The sequence below is a fragment of the Zonotrichia albicollis genome, chromosome 2, assembly GCF_047830755.1.
Source record: "Zonotrichia albicollis isolate bZonAlb1 chromosome 2, bZonAlb1.hap1, whole genome shotgun sequence".
Taxonomy (NCBI): Eukaryota; Metazoa; Chordata; class Aves; order Passeriformes; family Passerellidae; genus Zonotrichia; species Zonotrichia albicollis.
In genome coordinates this window covers 28,670,557-28,695,039 of record NC_133820.1, presented here as the reverse complement: position 1 = coordinate 28,695,039, position 24,483 = coordinate 28,670,557, and the positions used below count along the sequence as shown (strand labels likewise).

Below are 24,483 nucleotides of genomic sequence, written 5' to 3'. Positions count from 1 at the left end.
CACTGCTGAGATGCAGCACTGGACTGCAGACACTCAGTAACAAACAGCTCTGTCCACAGAGTCAGTGAAGTGCAATACCCACCCTGCAGTTCCATCCAAACTTGCATGCTGCTTCCCTTCTTTACAAGCAAGCACAGTTCATGACTAAATGATGAATTCTTTCTTTAACATCAAAGTTCACAATTGGTATCATGATTCTTTAGCAGGCACCCAAACACTTCCAAATGACACAATTTATTGAAAATGGTTTGAAAACACATTTGCACATTACAATCTTAGGAAATTCTTCACTTTTCACAAAGCAGTGGCCAGGGTCTCATCGAGGAAGACATAGAGTGACACCAATTCTGCTGTCAGCATTTCTAAGGCACATATTCACAAACTACTTTAGGAAAGTGCAGCCATAAAAATACATTTTATCTTTCCTTACCATTAAAGCTTCTTTTAGTGAAAAGACAAATTTGCTGTGTAACCTGAGATTTTCTAGAGCAATGCACAGCCCTCAAACTTGCTGTTTTACAAAACTGTAATAAGGAACATGGTGCTTCTTATTTTTGTGCAGATATTGACTTTTGATGAATTAAAGCAGACATTTTGCCCAAAACCAAAATGAAATGCAACTCTCAAAATTCAGAATTTTTCTTTATAGAAAGTGTGCCCCAAGCATCTGGAGCCCATCAGTTACATGGATCAGATTCACCTTCTGTGACAGGTTTGATGATGCCCCAATGCTAATAGGATGCTTACACCCCTTACAGCCAGAGCAGCAGCTCTCGCCTTCCTCTGCTGTCCCAGTGGTTCAGGCTCCAGCCCTGGCCTTGCAGGGCTGCCTGAGCTGTGATGTAGTGGAATAACTTGTGATTTCTAAATTAAAACACATCATTCCATTCTATTGGGGAATAAGTGCTACGATGATGGAGTGGTCACAGGATACAGGAAAACAAGGGTGAACCTTACTTAATTTGCTTCGTACTTATTTACTACAACTAACTGAGTGTGGCACAGCTGGAGCCCAGATAACACCCCAGGTTTACGACTGTTTTTTCTACAACTTTCACAAAAGTGTTAAAACTGGAGTTTAATATATATTGAAGTGAAGGGAGATGACCCATCTTAATTGATCAGCATTGAGCTCCAGTTTATTGATTCACCGGGCATATTTTATAACAGTGTTAATTAAGCTCATACATATTGCAAAATCCGAGCTCATCATAGGTCACAGATTTAAACATTAATCCCTCCTTTTGTTTTCAATACCTGTGGTTTGTTATTGAAACCAAGATTTGTGTTCTCACCCTGATATGAAAGGTTCTCAAAACTTACTTTTACTTTCCCGTACTTTATCCAAGGACAAGGTATTTACTTGTTATTGAAGACAGGCTTGAGAACTCTTGCTGTTTACAGAAACATGCCTGGGAAACAGGCTTTGAGAATTTGCTGCTTACAGCTGCCTTTTCTACTTCTCCATCAGTTGTATATTTTCATGGCCTTTTTCCTTCAAGCCATGTCTGAGCAAAATTCTCCAACAAATATATGAACGTGTTTACTTTCTCTCTTACAAAATACAAATATGAAACCACCTTCCAATATCACTTCTGTAATTTTGTAGGTCAGAATTATGTTCAGCATTATCAGACTTCCAGGAGAAATAGAGCAAATGGATTTATGTGAAATCAAATTGCTTACAAAAGCAAAGTGAAAAAACTTGTATCCAACATTAATTACTATAATCACATAGAGCTGAGGTACAGCAACCATTTTTCATTTGTACATATTGAACAGCAAAAAAAGTAATAAAAAAAAATATATATATAAACTTAATTGGAAACAAACCTGAAATGGTTTTCTACTGCTCAAGAGAAAAGACAATTTTCTCTTAAATGCTTTAGTGCATGCCCCTCCTCATTCCCAAGAGCTAATGCATTTATTCTTCCTGTTCCAAGGCAAACTGAAACCAGTCAAATCTTTCTTCAAATCAAGAAAGCTGTGAACTAGTGAATTGATACATATTCACCTGAGATTACTCTGAAATATAGGACAAGATAACAATGATTAACAGCTAAGGTGCACAACTGTTTGGTAACTTTTGAAGCAGCATTTACACAGAACAGTTTTTGCTACAGAACAGTGAAACTGTCATCTGTAATGAGAATTATTGAACATAGCAGAGGAAGAAACAGTATGAGAACTGCAAGCAGCTTACTCTTCTACTTTCTTCTATTCAATGTTGTCCTGTTCCCAAGTTTTCTGTAACATAAAAAGAGGGAGAGAAAGGAAGAATAAATTTTAAAATATCAATTATTAAAAATATTTAATCTTTAACTCAGTTTATTTCATGCTTATGTAATTTTCACCCAAATGTGTTGACTCATTTCAAAGTAGTGCTAAGTAAATTCTATGAGTAGATGCATTTTATCTAACGTGAAACCACAAAGCTAAATATAATCTACACATGTATTCAGTTTTGACTAATGGGTAGAATTAACCACGAGATTAAAAAAAAAATGCCAATGCTTTTCTTATTTTTTGAAATCTGGATTTAGTTATTTAATCTTTTCTAGAGTAATCCTGTTGAATAAAAATTGTTATCCTGTTGAATAAAAATTGTTATCCACTAGTGACAAGTTCGAACAAAATCAGCTTGGCTACTGATAACCACTTAAAAGCATCACACAAGTGCATTCATCCAAGCACTGAACAAGTCACCTGCAACAGTAAACAGAGAACTACCATCCATAAATTCCATTGAGGAAATCAAGGGCTTTTCCAGACAGACTGTCCTGTACCTTGTGTTGGCTCAAGAAACAGAACCACTGTGATGTTTGGAGGTGGGAAGGATCCAGGCAAGAGTGAAAAGGAATGTCTTGTCTACTTATTTTTTGGTTATTTTAGGGCAGGCATCAGTACTGTATGTACATGTGCCAGGTCATTTAATCTCTTAATATTCTGTTCTTTGCTCTCATAATTTGGGGATGGATCATTATCTTTAACATGTAGTACAGGAGAGCAAAAAAGAATTCAATTGAAAATCATAGAAGAAACCCCTGCATCTAAGGACTGAACTCCAATTTCTAGTATCTCATGCCACTACTTGGATCAAGAACCATCAGGCAGAAATGCTGCTCATATGTAGCCTCAATTGTCTGCTCAGCACAGCTGCTCAGTGTCAACACCATGTGAGACATGTTCAGAGGGGAAAGTTGTGCCCTCCTCACAAAAGTGCTCAAAATACTGAAAAGCTGAATGGGAGACTCATACAAACCCCAGCTCTGATGGATCTGCATAGGAAAAATAAAGTATGTTGCCTTCTGATACAAGGCAGGCGGCCTGGTTTCAGGAGACAGCACGGTGACCCATTCTCCAGGGTCACTCGGGCCTAAGAAACACGCGGACACCAATATGGTGGAGGATCAAAGGCCTTTATTCTCTCTTCCCGTGGGGTTTTATAGTCTAGGGGGCTTCTACGTCAGGTGGGGGTCTGTCCTTACTATCTATGGTTAGTAGGGGATGGAAAGTTACCTGGGCAAGTGGAAAGTTACCGGAATCTAGTTCGGTGGGCTACATTCCTATGTTAATTTTCTTATCTAAGGGGGCAGGGGCCCTGTCTTCCCGTAACATCACGAGATCTTCCGAACGCCAGGCCCTATCTGCTACATCTCCCCCCCCTTTTTCACAAATGAATGAGGTAGTCATACACTGAAATGAGGTATAAGGTTGTAGTTCGATAAGGAAAACGGGGTTTGGTAAATCTGAGTAAGCTTTCGCCAGTCAAGGTTAGAACTTGTGGCTGGCAGTGTTCTCTGGTTGGATTCGCCGCCCGATGAACAGGATGTTGGCTCGTTCCAGGCGGGCCTGAACAAATGAGACTAGCTTGTTCAGCAGGCAAGGTCCGAAGGTAACCGCTAGAAGTAGCAATGCCAGTGGACTTATTAGGGTAGAAATCAGAGTGGTTAGCCATGGTGATTGATTGAACCAGGACTCGAACCAGCCCTGTTGGGCTTCCCTGTTCTTCTGCCTCTGAGCCAGTCTGTTTCTGAGTTCTGCCATGGAGTCTCTCACGACTCCTGTGTGGTCTGCATAGAAGCAGCACTCCTCTCTCAAGGCGGCACACAGGCCCCCTTGCTGCATGAACAGGAGGTCTAGACCTCGCCTGTTCTGCAAGACCACTTCCGAGAGAGAGGAGACTGACTTCTCCAGGAAGGAGATGGATTTCTCGATCCTTTGCAGGTCCTCATCGATGGTCATTTGCAGCTGGGACAGTCCTTGGTGCTGTGTCGCTAGGGCTGAGACACCCGTTGCCGTTCCTGCTGCTCTTAGCCCGAGCAGCATTGCGATAGTTACACCTGTTATTATTTCTCTTTTGTGGAGCCGGCTGGGTTCCTCAAAAAGGTGGTACACTTCTTCGTCTGAGTGGTACAGGACTCTAGGAACAATCAGAACTTGGACACAAAAGTCGTTAGAGTCATCAAATTTGGCAAGAGACACACAGGGACTCACTCCAGATCGCTGGCAAACCCACATCTCAGGTGCGGATGGGACTACTCACTTATTGTTTTTCCTGTTAGGCTTGACAACTTTGGTGCAGACGTTGCCTCTCCACTTAGCTAGTGTTGCATTGCCAAAGCATCTGCCCTGGCCTGTGACCTGGCTCAGGGTGATCCTTTTGCGAGGGGTTTCCCATCTGCACTGGTGAGGGGCATCGGCTGTGGAGTAACTGAAGGGAGTGTTTAAAGCAATTCCTTCATAAAAGGGAGGTTTGACATCGTAGCAAAGCCAGCAGGATTCGGTTAGGTTAGGGTTGGATTCATTCAGGGATATAAAGGTAGCTTCTAACCTACGAAGGATTGGGTCTGAGTACGATCTGGCTGCGCGGTCTGTCTGAAAGACTTCCGCATGGCCGGTTGGGACTTTGCTAACTCTAGTGGGTAAGGTTTTAGGGTAGGTTGCGTTTTTCTCTTTCGGCACGCTTTTAATCACTTTGTTTGGTCCGACCGCTCGGGGAGCCGACGGTTGGAGCCTGGTAATTCGCACATTTACTCTCTCTTTTGACCCTTGAAGGACAACTGTCCACGTTCGGCCTATGGCCCAACTGGGGTGATGTGGTTGCAAGACTGTCATGTTATAGCTAGTGCATTTCCGAATTTTTGGGATTTTATGGTGATTGCGATAAAAGTTTCCCTGGAGGAAAATGGGTGTTTTGCAGCCGCTGGGTGCCCAGGCGAATTGTAAGAATTTGTCGGGCTCTTGTGGATCTCACCCAGGCCCTGATGGTCTGGCATCTGTAACAATGGTTTCGCAGCCCCAGTGCCCACAATATTCCCACCCTGGGTGATTGCAGTAGCTTTTTCCTGGGTTTGAAGCTGGGCACCAGTAGGATAGGTACATGTGTGTGGCGTGTGGGGAATTGGGGTCTACCTTTGGTCGTCCTGGGAACAGGTCGGTGATGCGGAGCACGAACGATGGGGCATTTGGTGTGGTGACTTCCCTGAGCACCTTGTCACTACTAAGGTGACGCATGACCCACCTGAAAGGCCGGTGGGGGTAGTGATCTGGGCTGGCTTGTCTTCTGGCAACAAGCCCCAACAGCAAAATCACACAGAAACACCGCTGATGCTTGGGTCTCACCCGTGCGGGTCTCTCGGGCGCTGCCAAGCGGCTTGGTGGTCTGTCACTTTCTTCTGGGATGGGCATGTACGCGTCACGAGGACGTCCTATGAGCATGTCCTGTAAACAGAAACTCACAATTCTCGTCAGTCTCATCCTGCTTATTATGAAGGTCGGGCTTAATTGACTTAAGTGGACACCACCTGACTTTGCCGTCCTTTTTGACAGCTGCATACCCTCTCCCCGTGAGCATCAGCCTCTAGCCCCGTTCCCATTCGCCCAGCTCGTTTCTAATTACCACCTGTGGGCCCTCCTCTAGCGCTCGGGTGGCCCAGTGCTTTTGAACAGGACTGTTTGTTTCATCTCCCCTAGGGAACTGATTCAGTGCTAGCAAAGCAGTTGCCAGCATGCGCGCTTGATCTCCCGGGGGAATGGCATTGGCGAAGCCCTCTGCTTTTGCCAACACCTCTAGCTTGGTTTTCAGGGTCTGATTTGCTCTCTCCACTATGGCCTGCCCGGTACTGTTATATGGGATACCTTGCACTAATGTGATGCCCCATTTTGAGGCGAATTCCTGTACTGGTTTGGAGGTGAAATTGGACCCGTTGTCCGTTTTGATCTGCTTGGGGATACCAAGCCAAGCCATGGCTGTCAGCCAGTGCTGAACTGTGGCCTTGGAATTTGTTTTGGGGTGCTGTGTGGCTATGATCGCTCCGCTATAAGTGTCCACTGTCACTGCAAGCCACGCTCGGGGCTTCAGTAGTTCACACCAGGTGAAGTCCGATTGCCAGATCTCTGAAGGCTTGAGACCTCTCGGGTTGACTCCACTGGTCCACAGGGGTGACTTCTGGCAATGAGGACAGGTGGCTACCACGTGTTTTGCGTCTGCGGTCGGGATCCCGCATCTCTTCGCCAGTGCTTTGGCTCCGATGTGGAGCGACTCGTGCAGCTGACGAGCTTCCTGCAACGTCCACACGCCTTTTGCTGCGGCGTCCGCTTTGTCGTTGCCGATCTGGAAGTAGCCTTTGACTGGGTCGTGGCTGTTAACGTGAATGACTGACACGGTGCCCTGTCGCGAGGAGAGTGCTTCTTCCAGCATTAGGGCTGCTGCTGATGTAGACAATCCTGGTCCTGCCATGGCTAGGCAAAGCTTCGCCACGAATATAGAGTCTGTTACTATGTTAAGGTGTTCCTCTTGAAAGAGTCCGCACGCCAAGACGACTGCTGTCGCCTCCAGTTGTTGCACTGACAGTGTGGGGTCACATGCTTTGACGCAATGCCATTGCTCTCCTGCCTGCCACACTGCTGCTGCGGTTGAAGTCGTGGAGGAAGCATCTGTGAAGACCGTCGGTCCTGGCTGCGGTCGGTCCATGACCTTTGGCGGTATGTCCATGTCGACAATGGTCAGCAGCTTAGTCCAGGGTGGTTTGGAGGAGTAGGAGATTTCTCCTCCAAAGCCGGTGAGAGCAAGGGCTAGGTACTCCGATATCGTGGCTGACTCCGTAGTTGGTTGCTTGCGAAACGGAAGGTGGATGCTTGTTGGCTCAGTCCCTAGGTGTTTCAAAGCGAGTTTCCTGCCTTTCATGATGAGGCTAGCGATGCATTCGATTCCTGGGGAGAAAGCACGAGCAGGTCTTCCGAGAACCACCCATTGAATCGGTCGGGCCTTTTCAGAAGGTCCTTGAGCCAGTGCTCCCACTCCCCCCCTCGGTGTAAAGTGAACGTATAAGTCCAGTGGCAGGGCTGGGTTCCACCTGGCAAGTGTGCCCGTGGACATCTGGCTTTCGATGAAGTCAAGGGAGCTCGTCGCTTGCGGTGTCAGCTCCTTGGGTTCCCAGGGGTGCTTCTCTTTCAGGAGGTCATACAAGGGGTCCATGACCTCGGGAGGAATCAGGACAATGTTGCGAAGCCACTGCAGTGATCTCACCAGGCGTTGCACGTCGTGTAGTGTTTTGACGTCTCGACTGACCTTCGCTTCGGGGGGTGTCACGTAGGAGCTTGTGATCCCCACTCCCAGGAAGGTCACGCAGGGTCTTCTCTTGATCTTTGCACTTGCGATCTCGAAGCCGTTGGCCTGAAGGGTTTCCGTGATTGTGGATACCAGGTGATCTACTTCACTTGCCGATGGAGCTGCTACCAAAATGTCGTCCATGTACTGGATGATGGTGGCGGTGGGATGGGAGTGTCGAACTGGCATCAGTGCTTTGTCCACAGTGATTTGGCATATGACAGGACTGTTGACAAGTCCCTGTGGCAATACCCGCCATTGGAAGCGGAGGTTAGGCCGTTCGCCATTTCGGAATGCCACGGAAAAGGCAAATCGTTCTCTGTCCTCAGGGTGCAGGGGTATTGAGAAGAAACAGTCCTTGATGTCCAGCACTGCGCACGGCCGTCCTGCAGGGATGGCTGAGTTCGTGGGTAGCAGTGTCTGGACCGGACCTATGGGTTGAATCGCTTTGTTTACCTCTCTCAGGTCGTGGATGAGACGATAGCCTTCTCTGGACTTTTTGGGGATCACGAATACGGGGGTGTTCTAGAGGCTGATGGAGGGTTCTATGTGACCCTTTTGCAGTTCGCGGTCGACCAGTTCCAGTAAGGCTGCCGCTCGAGGCTCTGTCAGGGGCCACTGCTCAACCCATACGGGGTCTGATGATTTCCAGGTCAATTTGATCGGCAGCGGAGGGTGTACAGCAGTGGCCCTTAGGATAAATTTGTAATCTGGAATCCTAGCATGGAAAGAATGTCCCTTCCTAACAGGGGTGGAGAATTTTGCAGTATGTATGGGTGGATCGCAACTGTTTGTTCTGGTCCCTTTTTCGTGTGGAGTGTTATAGCCACCAGCTGGGTGCTTTTCCATGCCCGAGACTGCCCTCCCACTCTATTCACTGGAGGGACTTCTTTGAATTGCCAATGTCTGGGCCAATGTGCTTGGGGAATAATCGTGCAGTCTGAACCCGTGTCCGCCCAGAACTGTAACCCTATGACATGGGAATCTTGACTGCCATAAAGCCGGCATGTTCCCCACACCATCAATGGTTCCCTCCCTATTTTCATAGCCAGGGCCACCCAGGGATCTCGCTCTGGGGCATCTCTTGCTGGCCCTGTACCACCGGCGCAGCTTGTGGCAGTGGGGGGTGTGAGGGTGCTGAGGGGGTTGCATAGCTTTGCCATTGCACCGTAGGCAGGGATGCAAAATTGGCTACTCCCTGTGGGGGGATAGGATATGAGGGTCTCCTGCCCCACTGGGGGTTGCTGTAGCTGGGCCGCTGCATATTCCAGGTGGGAGGGGGCTGGACACGGCCCGGCTGCCCCCCCCCTCTCCCGTTTCCCTGAAGCCTGGATCTGCATTCCTTAGCCAAGTGCCCCTTCTTCCCGCATGCCCAGCACGGTCCCCTAAGTCCCCCTTGGCGTGGCGGAGCAGCTGCTGATAGGCGCCTTGGCTGGGGACAGTTTGCTGCCAGGTGGCCTGCCTGGCCACACTCAAGGCATGCTATCACACTGGTTATTGCAGTGTGAACCGCTGCTTGGATAGGAGCCAGATGCTCTTCTTTTGCAACGTGCCTAATCATGGTTGCTGCATTAGCCTCAGGTGGCAGTGACCTTAAGATGTCTTTGGTGGCTGAGTTACACTGCTGACGCAGGCAGTCTGCCAGCACGGGACCCTTAGCCTCCGACGGCAACGAGGAGGAGTCCAGTGCTGCCTGAAGTCTGTCCACAAACTGAGTGAAGCTCTCGCTCTCACTCTGTTTGATGGTCGACCATGGGGCTGGACTGGCTACTACTTTAGCCGCAGCACGGATAGCTTCCCGGGCAGCACGGGTGGTTGTCATAACCTCATGAGCCCGCAAGCCCTCAGCCTGCGCCTGGGGTGTTATCATGGTGGGATCTCTGCCCATGAGCCTTTGTAAGCTGGAGCCATGCAGTGGATGGTTAGGTCCTGTCACTCGGGCCAGCTCCTTTGTGCATTGATCTTCCCACTCCTGTTTAAAAACTATCATCCCCACGCCATCAAAAATCATCCTACACGTCTGTTTAATATCAAAAGGCAACATATCATCCCCTCCGAAAACGCCATCAATAAGTGTGGTAACTATGGCAGAATTAATTCCCTTGTCTGCAATCGCTTTGATTATTGCCTGGATTTCCTTTGGGTTTACAGGGGAGTAAGTCCTCTGTTGGTTATCGCCTGTTCCCCTTACGCGGACCGGGAGCACCAGGTTAGCAGACGGGCTCCACTCCGCACAAAACATCTTTATTTTCCGCCAATCCGTAAGCGGAGTCTGGTCTTTTTCTAATGATCTCTTCACCCACGCAGGAGCCTTGCGACTAGAAACCTTGTATGCCGCTGATCTCCCTCTGTTAAAGCTAGAATCCGGATCCGAACTCTCCGAACCCGAGCTCTCTGACTCCCTTTCGTCCCAGACCGAGTCAGAGTCAGAGCCGGAAACAGAGTGAGCCCGCACTTCCGGGCTGCTCTGCCTTTTTCCCGGGCTCCGACCCCGCCCCCTCCTGCGGGGGTGGTGCCGTTCCTTCTCCCTGCGCTCCCCCCGCCTCCTGGTGGGGGAGGTCCTTGCCCTATAAGGACCTAATTTGAATAGAGCGCTCTGATTGGTCCCACGCTCCACTGCAGGGGCCGCCCTTTCTCCCCCCTCGCCCGTGCATGCGTTGTCAAGCAGACTGATTGCATCTCCGCCCCCCGCCTCTTCCCTTCCGCCCTTGCCATGCGGTTTGGCGCCATCTTCAAACCCATACGGCGGCGGCGAGTCCCCGCCGGTCCCGGCGGGGTCTGACAATCTGGCTGCACTCCGCGCCCCCTCTGCCTGTCCCCGGCAGAAGAACTGCGCGTGCCGCTCTGCCTCCCGCGCTCGGCTGGCGGCCGGCGGGGAAGGGACGGATAGAGAAACCGCGGATTTTTCGGAAGGTTCCGCGGGGGGGCTGGGACCCGGCGGGCCCCGCGAGAGGGTCGGGGGGCCCCACGGGGGCTCCGGGGGGTCCCCTGGGGAGTCTGGGCTCGGGCTCGGGAAGGGGCGGAACGCCCTCGGCCCCGGCATATTCCCGCATTCAATCCGATCGCTCTCAGACACTGTGTGAGTCGCGGCCCCCGCCCCCCGCCCCACTGCAAGAAATAAACGTATATGCGCGACTTTCCACGTCTCTTGTTCTTCTAATGCCTTGCGTAGGGCCTCTTCTCCTTTCCCCCACGCTTTGAGGCTTTTACCATTGCCTGAGGACTTAGTATCCTCTGCTAAGGCGGCAGTGCGCTTCTCCCGCACTTCTGAATATAATATATTTACCGGACGTTCGATCGTCTCGAGCTCTAGGAGCCTTGCAATAGCAAGATTAGAATTCCTGAGCTTACACTTAATTCTACATTCTATCTTAAACTGTGCATGCATATCTGATACGACCTTTGCATAGGATTCCATGTTCCTTGCCGGTCCGGGGACGTCTCCCCCGCTGCAGTCAGACCTGCCGCTGCAGCCGCTGTCTCCCGTCCAGGCGAATTCCCGTTCCTCGGGCGCTGATCGGCATCCCGGGTTTCGGCACCAGAATGTTGCCTTCTGATACAAGGCAGGCGGCCTGGTTTCAGGAGACAGCACGGTGACCCATTCCCCAGGGTCACTCGGGCCTAAGAAACACGCGGACACCAATATGGTGGAGGATCAAAGGCCTTTATTCTCTCTTCCCGTGGGGTTTTATAGTCTAGGGGGCTTCTACGTCAGGTGGGGGTCTGTCCTTACTATCTATGGTTAGTAGGGGATGGAAAGTTACCTGGGCAAGTGGAAAGTTACCGGAATCTAGTTCGGTGGGCTACATTCCTATGTTAATTTTCTTATCTAAGGGGGCAGGGGCCCTGTCTTCCCGTAACATCACGAGATCTTCCGAACGCCAGGCCCTATCTGCTACAAAAGTAAGACCAAGTTTCAGGCCCAGATCCTGCAGAGATCAGGTGTCTCACAGGAAATACAACCTCCAATCAAAAGGAAATCTATGACTACCACGTTTACAGGTGAATAAACAACCAATCCAACATCACTCTGGCAAAAGCTATGGCAAACAAAGCTACAATTTTATAAAACCTGTTTGTATCTCTATCACTCTGCAGATTGAATACGAGTATTTATGTTGGGATGTCTTTGTTGTATCAATGCATAAATGCAATTACAGATGAATATTAAGGCAAAATAAAAAATAATGTCTACACAATGTAATTGAAGTGATTCTAAATTGTAAACTGAAGACACGAAAAAATGAAATATAATTTAAAAATGCATTTTTAATATATCTTCAAACACTTACACAACTTGGTTTTGTACAGCATCCTACATAAAAGATGTACCCAAAATACTTAGCAGACTTTAACATCTCAGAGTTAAGCAGCAGATGAGGAAAACAATTAAATGCTACAGACAAGAAAGAAGACAAACTTTCAGATGGGACTTGACACAAATGGGAGAATTAAGTTAACTTTATTTCCTGTTTTAAGTCTAAAATAAATCAGTGTGATAAAGCAGTATCAAAACATTTCCGTTTACCTCAATAGCATCATCCATTTCCGTGCTCACATACAATCATTTCAGCTTGTGTCAGAGTAAGGAAACTCTTTTTCTGGAGAGCTGTCATCACTTAGGTCACTGTAGCTGTCACTGTTGGAACCAATAAGAATTCAGAAAGATCTAAACAAAATTTTTCATTTCAAGCCCTCCAACCCATGATGTATATGATCAACACTTTCCTCAAATGCAACCCATTTCCAGAAAACTTCTTTAGGCTCATGCTAAAAACATGGTATTTTAGAACACCTTCCTCCAAAGGAATGGGGTCAAGTCTGGAGTTTAAGACCTGATGCAAAATAATGCTCTACCTAATAAACAGTACATTCAATTTCTTTTTGCTTGACTCCTGTACATTCATTCTGCATTTTGCTGGTGCTGTGTGTCTAAGATCATGGTTAACATGATAGATAATAACAGGTATTCAGAACTAAAATAAAAGGAATTTCTCCCTTATGGTAAAGAAAATCATTAAGTTAAGACAATCAAAAGTTAAGACAACTTTATTAGCTCACAATTCTACACTTAAATTATAGTCCTTGCTCTTTTAGTAAGAACACAAATAATTTTCATTGCACCAAGCAATATCCTGACAGTGTTTCTAGAGGTTTTATCCCCTTTTGTATCCTTGTATACTGAGAGAAGCAGACTGGTTTTCAGAGACCAAATTGCCATGCAAGTGATTGTTTCATAAGTGGTAAGAACAAGGAAACAGTGAAGAACAGGAATCACCACAGTGACTGAGAGAAAGAAGTGCCCACAAACCACATTTTCAGTTAGTGTCTATTGGGTCTCCAAGCTTATCTTAAATTTAAGTGCACTTCAGAAGTGCCTCCAGCCTCAACCCCGCCCTACTATATTTCATTCTACAGTCTGTTTTCCAGATATTTTAATTTCCCCAGATGAGAAGCCAGCAAAGGCAGCCCAGGGAACAGATAAGCATTTGAGCAGCAATAATTGTAGTCAGCCCTGTGACCCTCCAGAGCCCAGGCCATGGTTAGCACAGCACAGGGGGGATCTCAGACCCCATTTGTGTGGGATCGTAACAGCCTTGGGTGCCAACTCTGTGCCAGGCACTGACTGCACAGCTGTCCTGTGACACTTCCCCTTTACACACCCCTTCATCCTCCAGACAACAGGACCACACTCATGTTGTGTTCCCCATCTCTGGGCATGATCACCTGCTGAGACATGGAGCACATAGCCCAGCCACACAGAGCCTTATCAGCAACTGCCTTATCAGTGACTACCTGCTGGGCACTGCTTCAAGGGAGCCATGCAGCCCCACAGTCTCTGATGAGGCTGCACTGTGGAACAGTGAACAAACTGCGCTCAGCTACTCTGCTGTTTTCTACTGAGCACTGCTTTATAGCCTGAATGTCACCCTCTCTTCTTTGAGAGAAAAAGAAAACTAAAGAAAGAATAGGTAAAAACCCAGACACCTAAACAGAGTGGGACAGGAGGAATGGCACCAACAGTCACCTCATTTAATTTCTACCTCTGTTAGGAAAGTTTCCCACAGTTACAGCAAGTCACTGTACCAAATCTGTGTAAAACAGCATAGATATTCTGGCTGTCCTAACATTCAGACTTTGTCTACAGCATTCTGCCCTGGTCTGTGTGACACACACACTGCTGATGTGTTCTTATAAAGGGTGTGTCACATCAGGCTAATGTGAAATGTTCAATTGGATCGTTTCATCAGCTGGTGATCAGTTACACAGCTCAAGTGAGGAAAGTGTTGTTAACAGTATGATCAAGCATGCCAGATGCACACAGACAAACACAACACCACCAACATTGTACTTACTTTTTTCTGAAAGTACCCATGGAAACATGGAACAAAAATTCAGTATTATTAAAACAGTTTTGCATTTTCACATCACAGCAAAATAGCAAATACTGTCCACAGAGCAGAGAGTAAAACTGATTGTAGAGAACTGCACAATCTTATGACAGCCATGATTTAAGACCAAAGTTTTCAGAGAACTTCTGTTTTTTTAATTAGCTCTGCTAGCCAGTGGCAATCCCAGCCCAAAACCATGCCAGAGCTCTGTAAAGAACACAGTATGGGAATCATGCTTAAGTAGAAGTGCTCACCAACCAATGGGGTGAGTGGACAACTGCCCAGCTTCATCTCTTGGAGGCAGTCAGGTGCTGACCCACACCCAGCACTCTCCTCATAGGTCCTCCCCCACTCAGTGACACAGGTGTTAGAGGGATTTGCCCACAGAAGTGGATGTTTCTGTGGTTTCACTGACTTACCACCCAAACTTCTTAAGCCTGTTTTCAGATTCCCAAAGCTGAGGCTCACCTGGCTGCTAGAGCAGAGGCTAAAACACTTAACTCAGACGACAATTTTGTTCCTGCTCCCACACTGCCCTGTGGGGGCCTGAATACATGTTGTATTGTGAGATCAGTGTGTGTCTAAGTTACTCCAAACGAGCTGCAGGTGCAGGGTCCTTAGTTGGGCAACAGCTGTAGCTCGTGAGGGTAACTGAGATAAATAGGGGTGGGTCAAGAGCCCAGGAGGAGCCCCTGAGAAGAGAGAAAGGACTGTGCTGCAGAGAAAGGAGGAGAGCCCCAGCAGAGAGGGAAGAACAACACTGCAACAAAGATTGCAACAACTGGTGCCCCGTGTGAGGAAGAACACGCAACCAAACATCAAAAGAAGGTATGGAATCCCCTGGACAGCCGAGAGCTGTGGCAGCCTTAGAGCTGGGACTATGGAATATCAGCCAGAGAGCTGGGACTTTGGAATATCAGCCAGAGAGCTGGGACTATAGAAGATAGCAGCCTAAGAGCTGGGACTTTGGAAAGCTGTGGCAGCCTGAGAGCTGGAACTGTATGTGTATTATAATTGCATAATTGTTAAAAGAAAAGGGGGAAATGTGGGGGCCTGAATATATGTTGTATTGTAAGACCTTGTGGTTCTAAGTTACTCTAAACGAGCTGCAGCTGCAGGGTCCTTAGTTGGGCAGCAGCTGTGGCTCGTGAAGGTAACTGAGATAAAGAGGGGTGGGTCAAGAGCCCAAGAGGAGCCCCTGAGAAGAGAGACAGGACTGTGCTGCAGAGAAAGGAGAAGAGCCCCTGAGAAGAGGGAAGGACAACACTGCAGCAAAGATTACAACAACTGGTGACCCCGTGTGAAGACGAACATGCAGCCAAACATCGAGAGAGAGAAGGTATGGAATCCCCCGGGCAGCCGAGAGCTGTGGCAGCCTGAGAGCTGGGACTTTGGAATATCAGCCTGAGAGCTGGGACTTTACGTGTATGGCAGCCAGAGAGCTGGGACTATAGAAGAGGCAGCCTGAGAGCTGGAACTGTGTGTATATTATAATTGTATAATGGTTAAAAGAAAAGGGGGAAATGTGGGGGCCTGAATATATGTTGTATTGTAAGATCTGTGTGGTTCTAAGTTACTCCAAACGAGCTGCAGCTGCAGGGTCCTTAGTTGGGCAGCAGCTGTAGCTCGTGAGGGTAACTGAGATAAATAGGGGTGGGTCAAGAGCCCAAGAGGAGCCCCTGAGAAGAGAGAAAGGACTGTGCTGCAGAGAAAGGAGAAGAGCCCCAGCAGAGAGGGAAGAACAACACTGCAGCAAAGATTACAACAACTGGTGGCCCCGTGTGAAGACGAACGTGCAGCCAAACATCGAGAGAGAGAAGGTATGGAATCCCCCGGACAGCCGAGAGCTGTGGCAGCCTGAGAGCTGGGACTTTGGAATATCAGCCAGAGAGCTGGGACTATAGAAGATAAGACAGCTGAGAGCTGTGGCAGCCTGAGAGCTGGGATTGTATGTGTATTGCAATCGTATAATTGTTAAAAGAAAAGGGGGGAAATGTGGGGGCCTGAATACATGTTGTATTGTAACACCTGTGTGTGTCTAAGTTGCTCCAAACGAGCTGCAGCTGCAGGGTCCTTAGTTGGGCAGCAGCTGTAGCTCGTGAAGGCAACTGAGATAAATAGGGGTGGGTCAAGAGCCCAAGAGGAGCCCCTGAGAAGATAGAAAGGACTGTGCTGCAGAGAAAGGAGAAGAGCCCCAGCAGAGAGGGAAGAACAACGCTGCAGCAAAGATTACAACAACTGGTGCCCCGTGTGATGAAGAACACACAACCAAACATCAAAAGAAGGTATGGAATCCCCCGGACAGCCGAGAGCTGTGGCAGCCTGAGAGCTGGGACTGTAGAATATAATATGGCCTTTGAATTAAGGAGCTGTAGCAGCAGAAAGCTGCAAGAACATGGCCTTTAAGGAAAAGAGCCTTGGAACATCGAAAGACAGCTGAGAGCTGTGGCAGCCTGAGAGCTGGAACTGTATGTGTATTATAATTGTATAATTGTTAAAAGAGAAGGGGGGAAATGTGGGGGCCTGAATATATGTTGTATTGTAAGACCTTGTGGTTCTAAGTTACTCTAAACGAGCTGCAGCTGCAGGGTCCTTAGTTGGGCAGCAGCTGTAGCTCGTGAAGGTAACTGAGATAAATAGGGGTGGGTCAAGAGCCCAAGAGGAGCCCCTGAGAAGAGAGAAAGGACTGTGCTGCAGAGAAAGGAGAAGAGCCCCAGCAGAGAGGGAAGTACAACGCTGCAGCAAAGATTACAACAACTGGTGACCCCGTGTGAAGACGAACATGCAGCCAAACAGAGAGAGAGAGAAGGTATGGAATCCCCCGGACAGCCGAGAGCTGTGACAGCCTGAGAGCTGGGACTTTACGTGTATGGCAGCCAGAGAGCTGGGACTATAGAAGAGGCAGCCTGAGAGCTGGGACTTTGGAGTATCAGCCAGAGAGCTGGGACTATGATAGAAGATAAGACAGCCGAGAGCTGTGACAGCCTGAGAGGTGGAACTGTATGTATATTGTTATTGTGTAATTGTTAAAAGAAAAGGGGGGAAATGTGGGGGCCTGAATATATGTTGTATTGTAAGACCTATGTGGTTCTAAGTTACTCTAAACGAGCTGCAGCTGCAGGGTCCTTAGTTGGGCAACAGCTGTAGCTTGTGAAGGTAACTGAGATAAATAGGGGTGGGTCGAGAGCCCAGGAGGAGCCCCTGAGAAGAGAGAAAGGACTGTGCTGCAGAGAAAGGAGAAGAGCCCCAGCAGAGAGCTGAGAACAACGCTGCAGCAAAGATTACAACACTGCCCAATCTCAGTACAGGATTTGACACCAAATCCCAGAGAAGGGACATTCCTGACATCATCACATTCTTGACTTCTGCAGTAGCACCTCACAGTCTCCCCTACTTTAGGGCTGATCTATGGGGTGAAAGTCAGTTTGATGTCTCACAAGCAGGTCACAGGGCAAGAAAGGCAGGGGAAATACCCAGGTAAGGATCAGGCCTTGGGTTTCAGACTCAGGTAGCTATCAGCCTCTCAGGTTCAGCTGCTTGAATGATTTGTCTAAGCATACCCAGAACCTGTGGCATCATCTTAAAAATAAAAACTTGGGCCTCAAGGAAACCTGAACTTCAAGACTTAGGCTGCCAGTGGACTTGAAAGCAAATAAGGACTCCTGAAACTTGGCATATCTGCACCTGTGTGTTACAGCTTCAAACCAGCATTGGTGTCAGGTTTTTGAGATTTACTCTGATTTCAAACATATTAGTATTATGTGTAATCTGAAGGAAAAGTTCAGATTTAGGTGGCATTAACCAGAAGCAAGCCATCTTTTCTCTTTGGAATAAATGTGTACTTTGTTCCAAGTTACAATGAGTTGTACACAGATACTAAACAAAACTCAAATGGATGCTTCGTGCTCACAGTTGGTAATATTCAGTAACCTTAGTTAAATCTGCTGGCTGTGAAAGTGGTAGTGGTGAGAAACCAAATAAGCCCAGCTTTCTTTAATGAAATTCTTTTGCACACTGAGCCAACCACTGAAAAAATATGCTTACATTTGCTTCAGCAAATTAGTCTGTTTTCAGATTAATCAGTAATTATCTTGTGCAGGAGCCTGACACCCACTTCATCTTATTTATAACAATTCTTACAACAGTGGACAACAATAAGAAGGTATTGAGCAGATCTGAGGCCACCAGATCTAAGACCTAACCCCAACAGGTTTTGTTTGTTTATTTGTTTTTGTTTGTTTGTTTTTGTGGGATCTCAAGTATAAAGTGGTGGCCAAGAGAAAAAAACATAACAAAACTCAATGCAGTGTCACTGGTTCTAGTCAGTCACTTCAGATGATGAATTTTGGTCACCTCACTCCCGTAAAGCTTTCTGGTTTTCACTTGGAAAATCCACATCAATATTCTTTAGAAACAAAGCAGCAGTTTCAAGGAAGCTTTTCCTTCATCCATTTTTAATGTACAATTGATAAAAAACTCCTTTTCCAGAAACATAAGGAATTAAAATAATTACTACAGTAATGCTATACCCTGCAAGGTGCCAAGCTAAGTGCATTTCTTCCTCAGTGCAAATTAAAGATACATGAAGTACAGATAAATTTAATACAGACTGCAGTTGTTTAAGTGTTTAGCTTTTGAGGACTCAGCAAAATGAAATCTGCAAATTATAATAATTTATTTCCCCCTAAAAAAGCTGAATTATTAAAATTATTATGTCATTAAAACATTATTTTGAATAAATGCATATTTGATTGTGCAATGGTTGTAACTGCAGTCACCCATATTCTTGGTACATATCTTTATGATTATTATATGGTCATAAAAATCACAGATATCATTTATGGTCATAAAAAATTTATCTGTCATTTAAAGTCATGATTATCCTTTAAAATGATGGTCATCATGATACAACCCTATGCCTCCATAAAACATCATTTCATTTGGGAATCCCTCAGCACAAACCCAAAACTGTGAGCCCCCTGCCCTCACATAACTGGACCTAGGATAAAATCTTCATCTGGGACAGGCAGCAGCAGCTCCCTACAATCACTGGAGAGAAACAGGCTCTGGCAGTTTGTAATGCAGAACTGACCCACAGAACAGTTATAATGAGCTATTTGCTTCCTTAAAGTGCATTTTCACTGAACAACTGCAGAAAAAGACTTGAGGTCACTAGCTCAGAAGGGTTTTCACTGTAAACATCTAACATTTAAATTACAAAGTTAACTGACATGACTAGCCATTACTAAGTGCCAGAAAGGATTTTCTTTAAAACTTCTCTGTAGTTTTCCGTACGAGCTCTGAGGGTAACAGGGTCTTTGCTGTCCCAACCATCCCCACTTGGGACCTGCACCACTGGAAGGTCACTGGAGCCAGAGAACTTGTCTTCTGTGGCAACGGTGGTACTGACTGAGGATACCACCCCCACCAGGACAGCTCCCACCCCTGGCTCCTGGAGTGCCACCTTTTGTGGAGCAGCCCCCCTCTTGCTGCTCTCCTGACAGTCTTCAAATCCCATTTCCATCAAATCACGTCTGGATTCAGCCAATGGCAGAAGCATGATGGTGTGCCAAACGTGTTCTCGACTGGGGACCACGTACAGGGGACATCAGGCACCAGAACAGGTCACACAGGCTGGTTTCTGTCCTGTTCATAGGTGCTTTCCTCCACAGCTGGTCTGAGAGAGAGCTGGGCCATGCTAATGCAGTAAGCACCATATGGGCAAATTTTCTGAGGTTTTTGGTGTTTCATTTAATGCACCATTCCTTCTGTTCTCTGGCCACTTTTGTTCTTTGTCTCTGAACACAGCTCATAGGTCATCTTTGATTAATATTTTTCCTAGAACTCAAGAGTACTCTGTGACTGGATGGCATTGGATTGGTGCTTCACATTAGCATATTCACTAATGCTTTGGAAAGCTTTGTTTTGGCAGTAGTCAGTGCTGCCTACACTTACTCACCTAGGAACACCTCTCATTTCCTACATTTCCTCCCTTGTACTGGATATTTGTGTTTATTTATCTTTAGCTTCTTATCTTCTTCCTCCAAAGATATCATTATACTCAACAGAGATTACTAAATTCCCTACATATTTTTTGTTACTTCTTTGTTCTGAATAGCGCTTTCATCTCTTATTCAAATGACATTATTTGCAAATATAATTAATGCACTTGGGCTTACTCTTGCAGGCCATTAATAAAGGTGCTGGCTGCAGAAAAAGAAGAAATAAAGCCTGCTGATGCTAAACTGGATAAGGGGAAAAAACACATCAAAACAAAACAAGTAACATGGCTTTATTGTACACCAGTGATTTTGCAACTCATATTATACTATTCCCAAAGACAGATCAGTTTTTATTAATTTTTTCATATGAAACTACCTAAGTCTCAGTAAAAGGCAACAACATTACAAGTAAAGTTCCCCTCTTCATCCACTAGTTTCCTATTAAAACCCTTGGTTTTCTCTTTTAAAACAGCATATTTGTGGGTATTGTACACTTCTGAGTCTCATGTAGTTTTGGTTTTCTCTGTCCTTGGAAATGAAAATGTAAACTGGCAGCCTCCCACCACATTCCTCACTTCCATATGAAATGGTGACTTCAGTATTTCCATGGAAAGATTTGGAAAAGGTCATGATCTAAAGCCATTCACAAGGAAATGAAGTGCAGGGCTTTGATGGTTGGGCACTCATGCCATAAAGCACAAGAGGCTGAAACCACAAAGGCAAACTTGGGAGCCCAACTAGTACTTCAGGTAAATAAGTAACAATTAATCACTGAGCTACTCTGATCCTTTGGTCAACTCTTGACTGTCTCTTGGTGCATACACTGACATTTCTAGGAACTACATTTTCCCCAGAGGATGCATTCCAGTCTCAAACTAGGCATGTTCATGCCTATGTGGGCCTATGTCTGTACTAGACTAGGCCTTACAAAAATTTAAGAGACACTTTATTCACTTTCATTTATTTAGGGCACTCTCCCAGAAGTCGTAATGCATCCTTAAAGTTATTATTAGCTTTGCTTACAAGCTAGGGCTTCTGTCCAGGTGTCAAATACTCTAAAATCACACCCTAATTATGGGGCTATTTAAATGTTCTGGAGTAATAGTTTCCTGTTAAGACTCTCATGCTGAAATACCCATTTCCTTTTGTCTCAGGACTTCATCATTCACTCTCTCTTTAGTGTTTATGGTAGCCTTCCTTTGGTAATCCGCTCAGCTTGCTGGTCTCCACAAATTCTCTGCCAGCTTACTTTGCTCTAGTCCACAGCACAACTAAAACACAGGTGGGTGGTGCTGGATGAGGTGTGCAGAAAATCCTCTCCTCAGATTTATTTCAGCCTTGCTAGAACATGCCTTAGCTTTACAACTCAATGACATCACCAGCATTCTGGGGTTTAAAGGTTTACACTGGAAATCTTTCCACTCAGCAGCTGGGTATGTTAATATGAGTGTGTGTGCTGTAACTAACTGCAATTCCCTCCTGAATACTCGTCCATACAAAATTTTCCTCTTTTAGCCTCAAAATTCCTTCCTATTCCAGTGATCTGAAGACACAGGGGTATGCTTGACTGCTGTGTAACTAGGTAAATAGCAAAACTCTGCAATTTTATTAATTAAGTTTTGGAGTATGGATTTTTGTCTTTGCTAAATGTTTAAGATTTGGTAGGAGTTTATTCTATGAACATGAAGAATAAGAGTTGGGTATACATTTTGAATGATTAATTCAAGTAAGTCTAAGTGGGGCAAATTCAGTAATGGCTGAAATGGTCAGGGTTAGATGGCATAGTTGTTATAACACTAAGGGATGTAAATTAGCAGGATGCATGCAGATCACTTATTTTTTACTTATTAAAAAAAAGTAATTTTTCTTTATCTCAGAGAAATAAAGAGGGTTACTTATGGGATAAAGCAGTGTAAGAAAGGATATTGGGGCCTGTGAAGTGTGAGTCAGAGTGCCCACTGGGAGGTAATGCTGAAAATCACAGTGATGGAATGCTCTGCCTTGCCAAGCACCACAAAAATTTGATCTGTGTATTTCACCAGCACACCTTTTAAAAGGTAGCTAACTTCTTATAACTGCTTCTAACAATAACAGGCTAAGGTAAAAGGAGAGTTTCAATCAAGCTGTGGTTTGCAGATCAGAAATTCATTCTCTTTGTATCGCTCCACAACCAGGCAGAGTGAATAAAAATTGATACCCATAAAGGAGTAGGGAACCAAAAGAGATTGGTCTGGTTTGGCTTGGCTGTTTTCCCATTACTACTCAAACTTGAATAAAATTGCTATTTCTCTCCTAACAAACACATCTTATTTTAATAGAACACAAGACTTGGGAAAAAAAAAAAGCCCAACCCACAGAATTAATAAGTTTGGTGTCTTGTTTAGAGGAAAAGCCAAAATTCCAGAGTTGGATCTGTTCAATGTTATTATTCAGTCATTTTATGATTTTTTAAAACTTTTTGTTACTGTGCCCAAGGCTTCCCTCTGATTTCTTTATTATTGCTATTATAATTAAATTTTAACTGTTTTTAATATCATTGAAATAAACAAGAATTAGTTAACCCTGGATAAAAAAATATTGGTACATTCAATAAACCAAAGCCTCTGTGTCCAAGAGACCAAGGACAGAGTTTTGGCTGAACCATCCAGTTCTGACCTAGATCCAAATCCTTCTGTAAGTCAAAAGGTGTCCCAACTGTTTTATTTCAGGCCTGTCTCTGAAAGACAGTATTTATTATTTAACTACTTCAAAATAAAATCGGTGCTTTCTTTGTTGTTGTTATTACCATCATTCAAGTACAACTGGGTACAAATTTCACTTCATTGTTTGATCCTCTAGCAAATCTCTTTCCCTATGAAGCTACTGTCAATGGAAGTTAACACAGGAGGCTGCTATCTTCATTTGAAATTATTAATTTTTTTACTTTTTTCTGATTGTAATGTGGAGCTCTGGCTTTAGCACTAATAGCCTCTGAAAAGGAAGAAGTGAGGAACTGTGCTTCCTGCTTACAGGTTATTTTACACCCAGGTATATGACAGGTACACAGTCACAAGTAAATCAATACACGAAGAACTCCTTTTCCTCTTCTGGGCTTCTGAATTGAAGGATGGGATAGTCCCTATGAAAATGTGACTGTCAAATGCAGACAAGCAAAAAACAAAGATTACCTGGGAGACAATTTACATCCACGCTGCAGGTATGCATTCAGTGTTCCAGTTGCTGCCAGCAACAGTCCAAGGTATGGAGGTGAAGGTTTCATAGGTCTTGAGGAAAATTCTGGGTGGAACTGAACTCCCACAAAATATGGGTGATCTACAAGATAGACATCAAAGAAAATGACAAAATGTAGGAAGAAAATCGTAGAAAAACTTTTAGGAAAAAATTAAAGATTTCAGACTAGTGTCCAGAAGCCAGAGCAGCACATGTGAATTTAAGGGTGAGGGAGCAGAAAACTTCTTTCCACAAAAGGCAACTGACAACAGAGGCAGAAGGTTAGTAGGGCAAACCAAAGAAAAATCATCCTCTGATTCATAAAAACTGAATAATAAACCTGTACCAACATGTAAGGGTGGGAGGAGAGGGACACAATTGGAAAGTCACAAAGTTTACATTTATCACACTATTTTCATGGTATTGTGGTTTCCAGTATCTATTTATGCATGTCTATTCAGAACAATATGCTCAAAGCAGGGACAAACTCAAAGTTAAATCAGGCTGCTGACAGCTTTGTCTAGTCCAATTTTGAAGGTCTAGATGGAGATTTCACAGACTCTGTAGGTAATACACTCCAGTAATGTCATATCCTTTGGCTATAGTGGATGTCTTCATATTCCATAAATGAAACACAAATTGGGAAAAATGAAACACATATGGAGACCTTACCAAGAACATTTGAAGGTGCTTAGGGAGCAGGGCAATGTCACTGTGAAACTGGCATATAGATAAAAATCTATAAATTCTCTGGGGCATGGTGACTGCCTTTCCTAGTCATCAGGTCTCTGATGAGTAGGAAAAGGCAGTCATCATGCCCCTCTTCAAGACAAAAAGACCCAAGGAACCACAGAAAACTCCTGACCTTCAGAACATGAAGGTCTGGCACAACAAGCCTGAGAAGAATCTGTCTTTGGATGTAGGGAGAGCACTGACTTTCCTTAACTCTGACTTTAACAAAGCTTTTCATATGGTTTCCTACCCTTTAAGTTGGAAGCTGTGGACAATGGGTAGACCACAAAGTATGTTAAAAAAATGGCCAGACTTCTGGATTCAGAGAACAGTCATGAGTGGTTTGAAGTCCCAGCAACAGCATACTTGGAGGCATTCAAAACTTTACTGATACAACTCTAGAGAAGTTGACCTATATTTGGAGGTATCCCTGTGCTGAAGCAGAAGGTTGGACAATATAATCTCCCAAATCACTCAATGATTCTGCATAGCCAAATGCCCCTGAGATAGACTTAGGGCCTTTTGGAAAATGAGC

At 45.5% G+C, this 24,483-nt stretch overlaps 1 protein-coding gene across 1 annotated transcript in view; it reads right to left on the bottom strand.

Moving 5' to 3' along the window:
• Positions 1–213: 213 nt before the first annotated feature.
• CTPS2 (CTP synthase 2) overlaps positions 214–24,483 on the bottom strand; it is a 70,054-nt gene continuing 45,784 nt past the window's right edge. The window contains exons 17-19 of the mRNA XM_074534669.1: positions 23,174–23,318; positions 12,141–12,251; positions 214–2,247 (exon numbers count right to left, since the gene is read on the bottom strand). Coding sequence (XP_074390770.1) covers positions 12,182–12,251; positions 23,174–23,318 — 215 coding nt within the window. The 3' untranslated portion in view covers positions 214–2,247; positions 12,141–12,181. The remainder of the gene's footprint in view (positions 2,248–12,140; positions 12,252–23,173; positions 23,319–24,483) is intronic.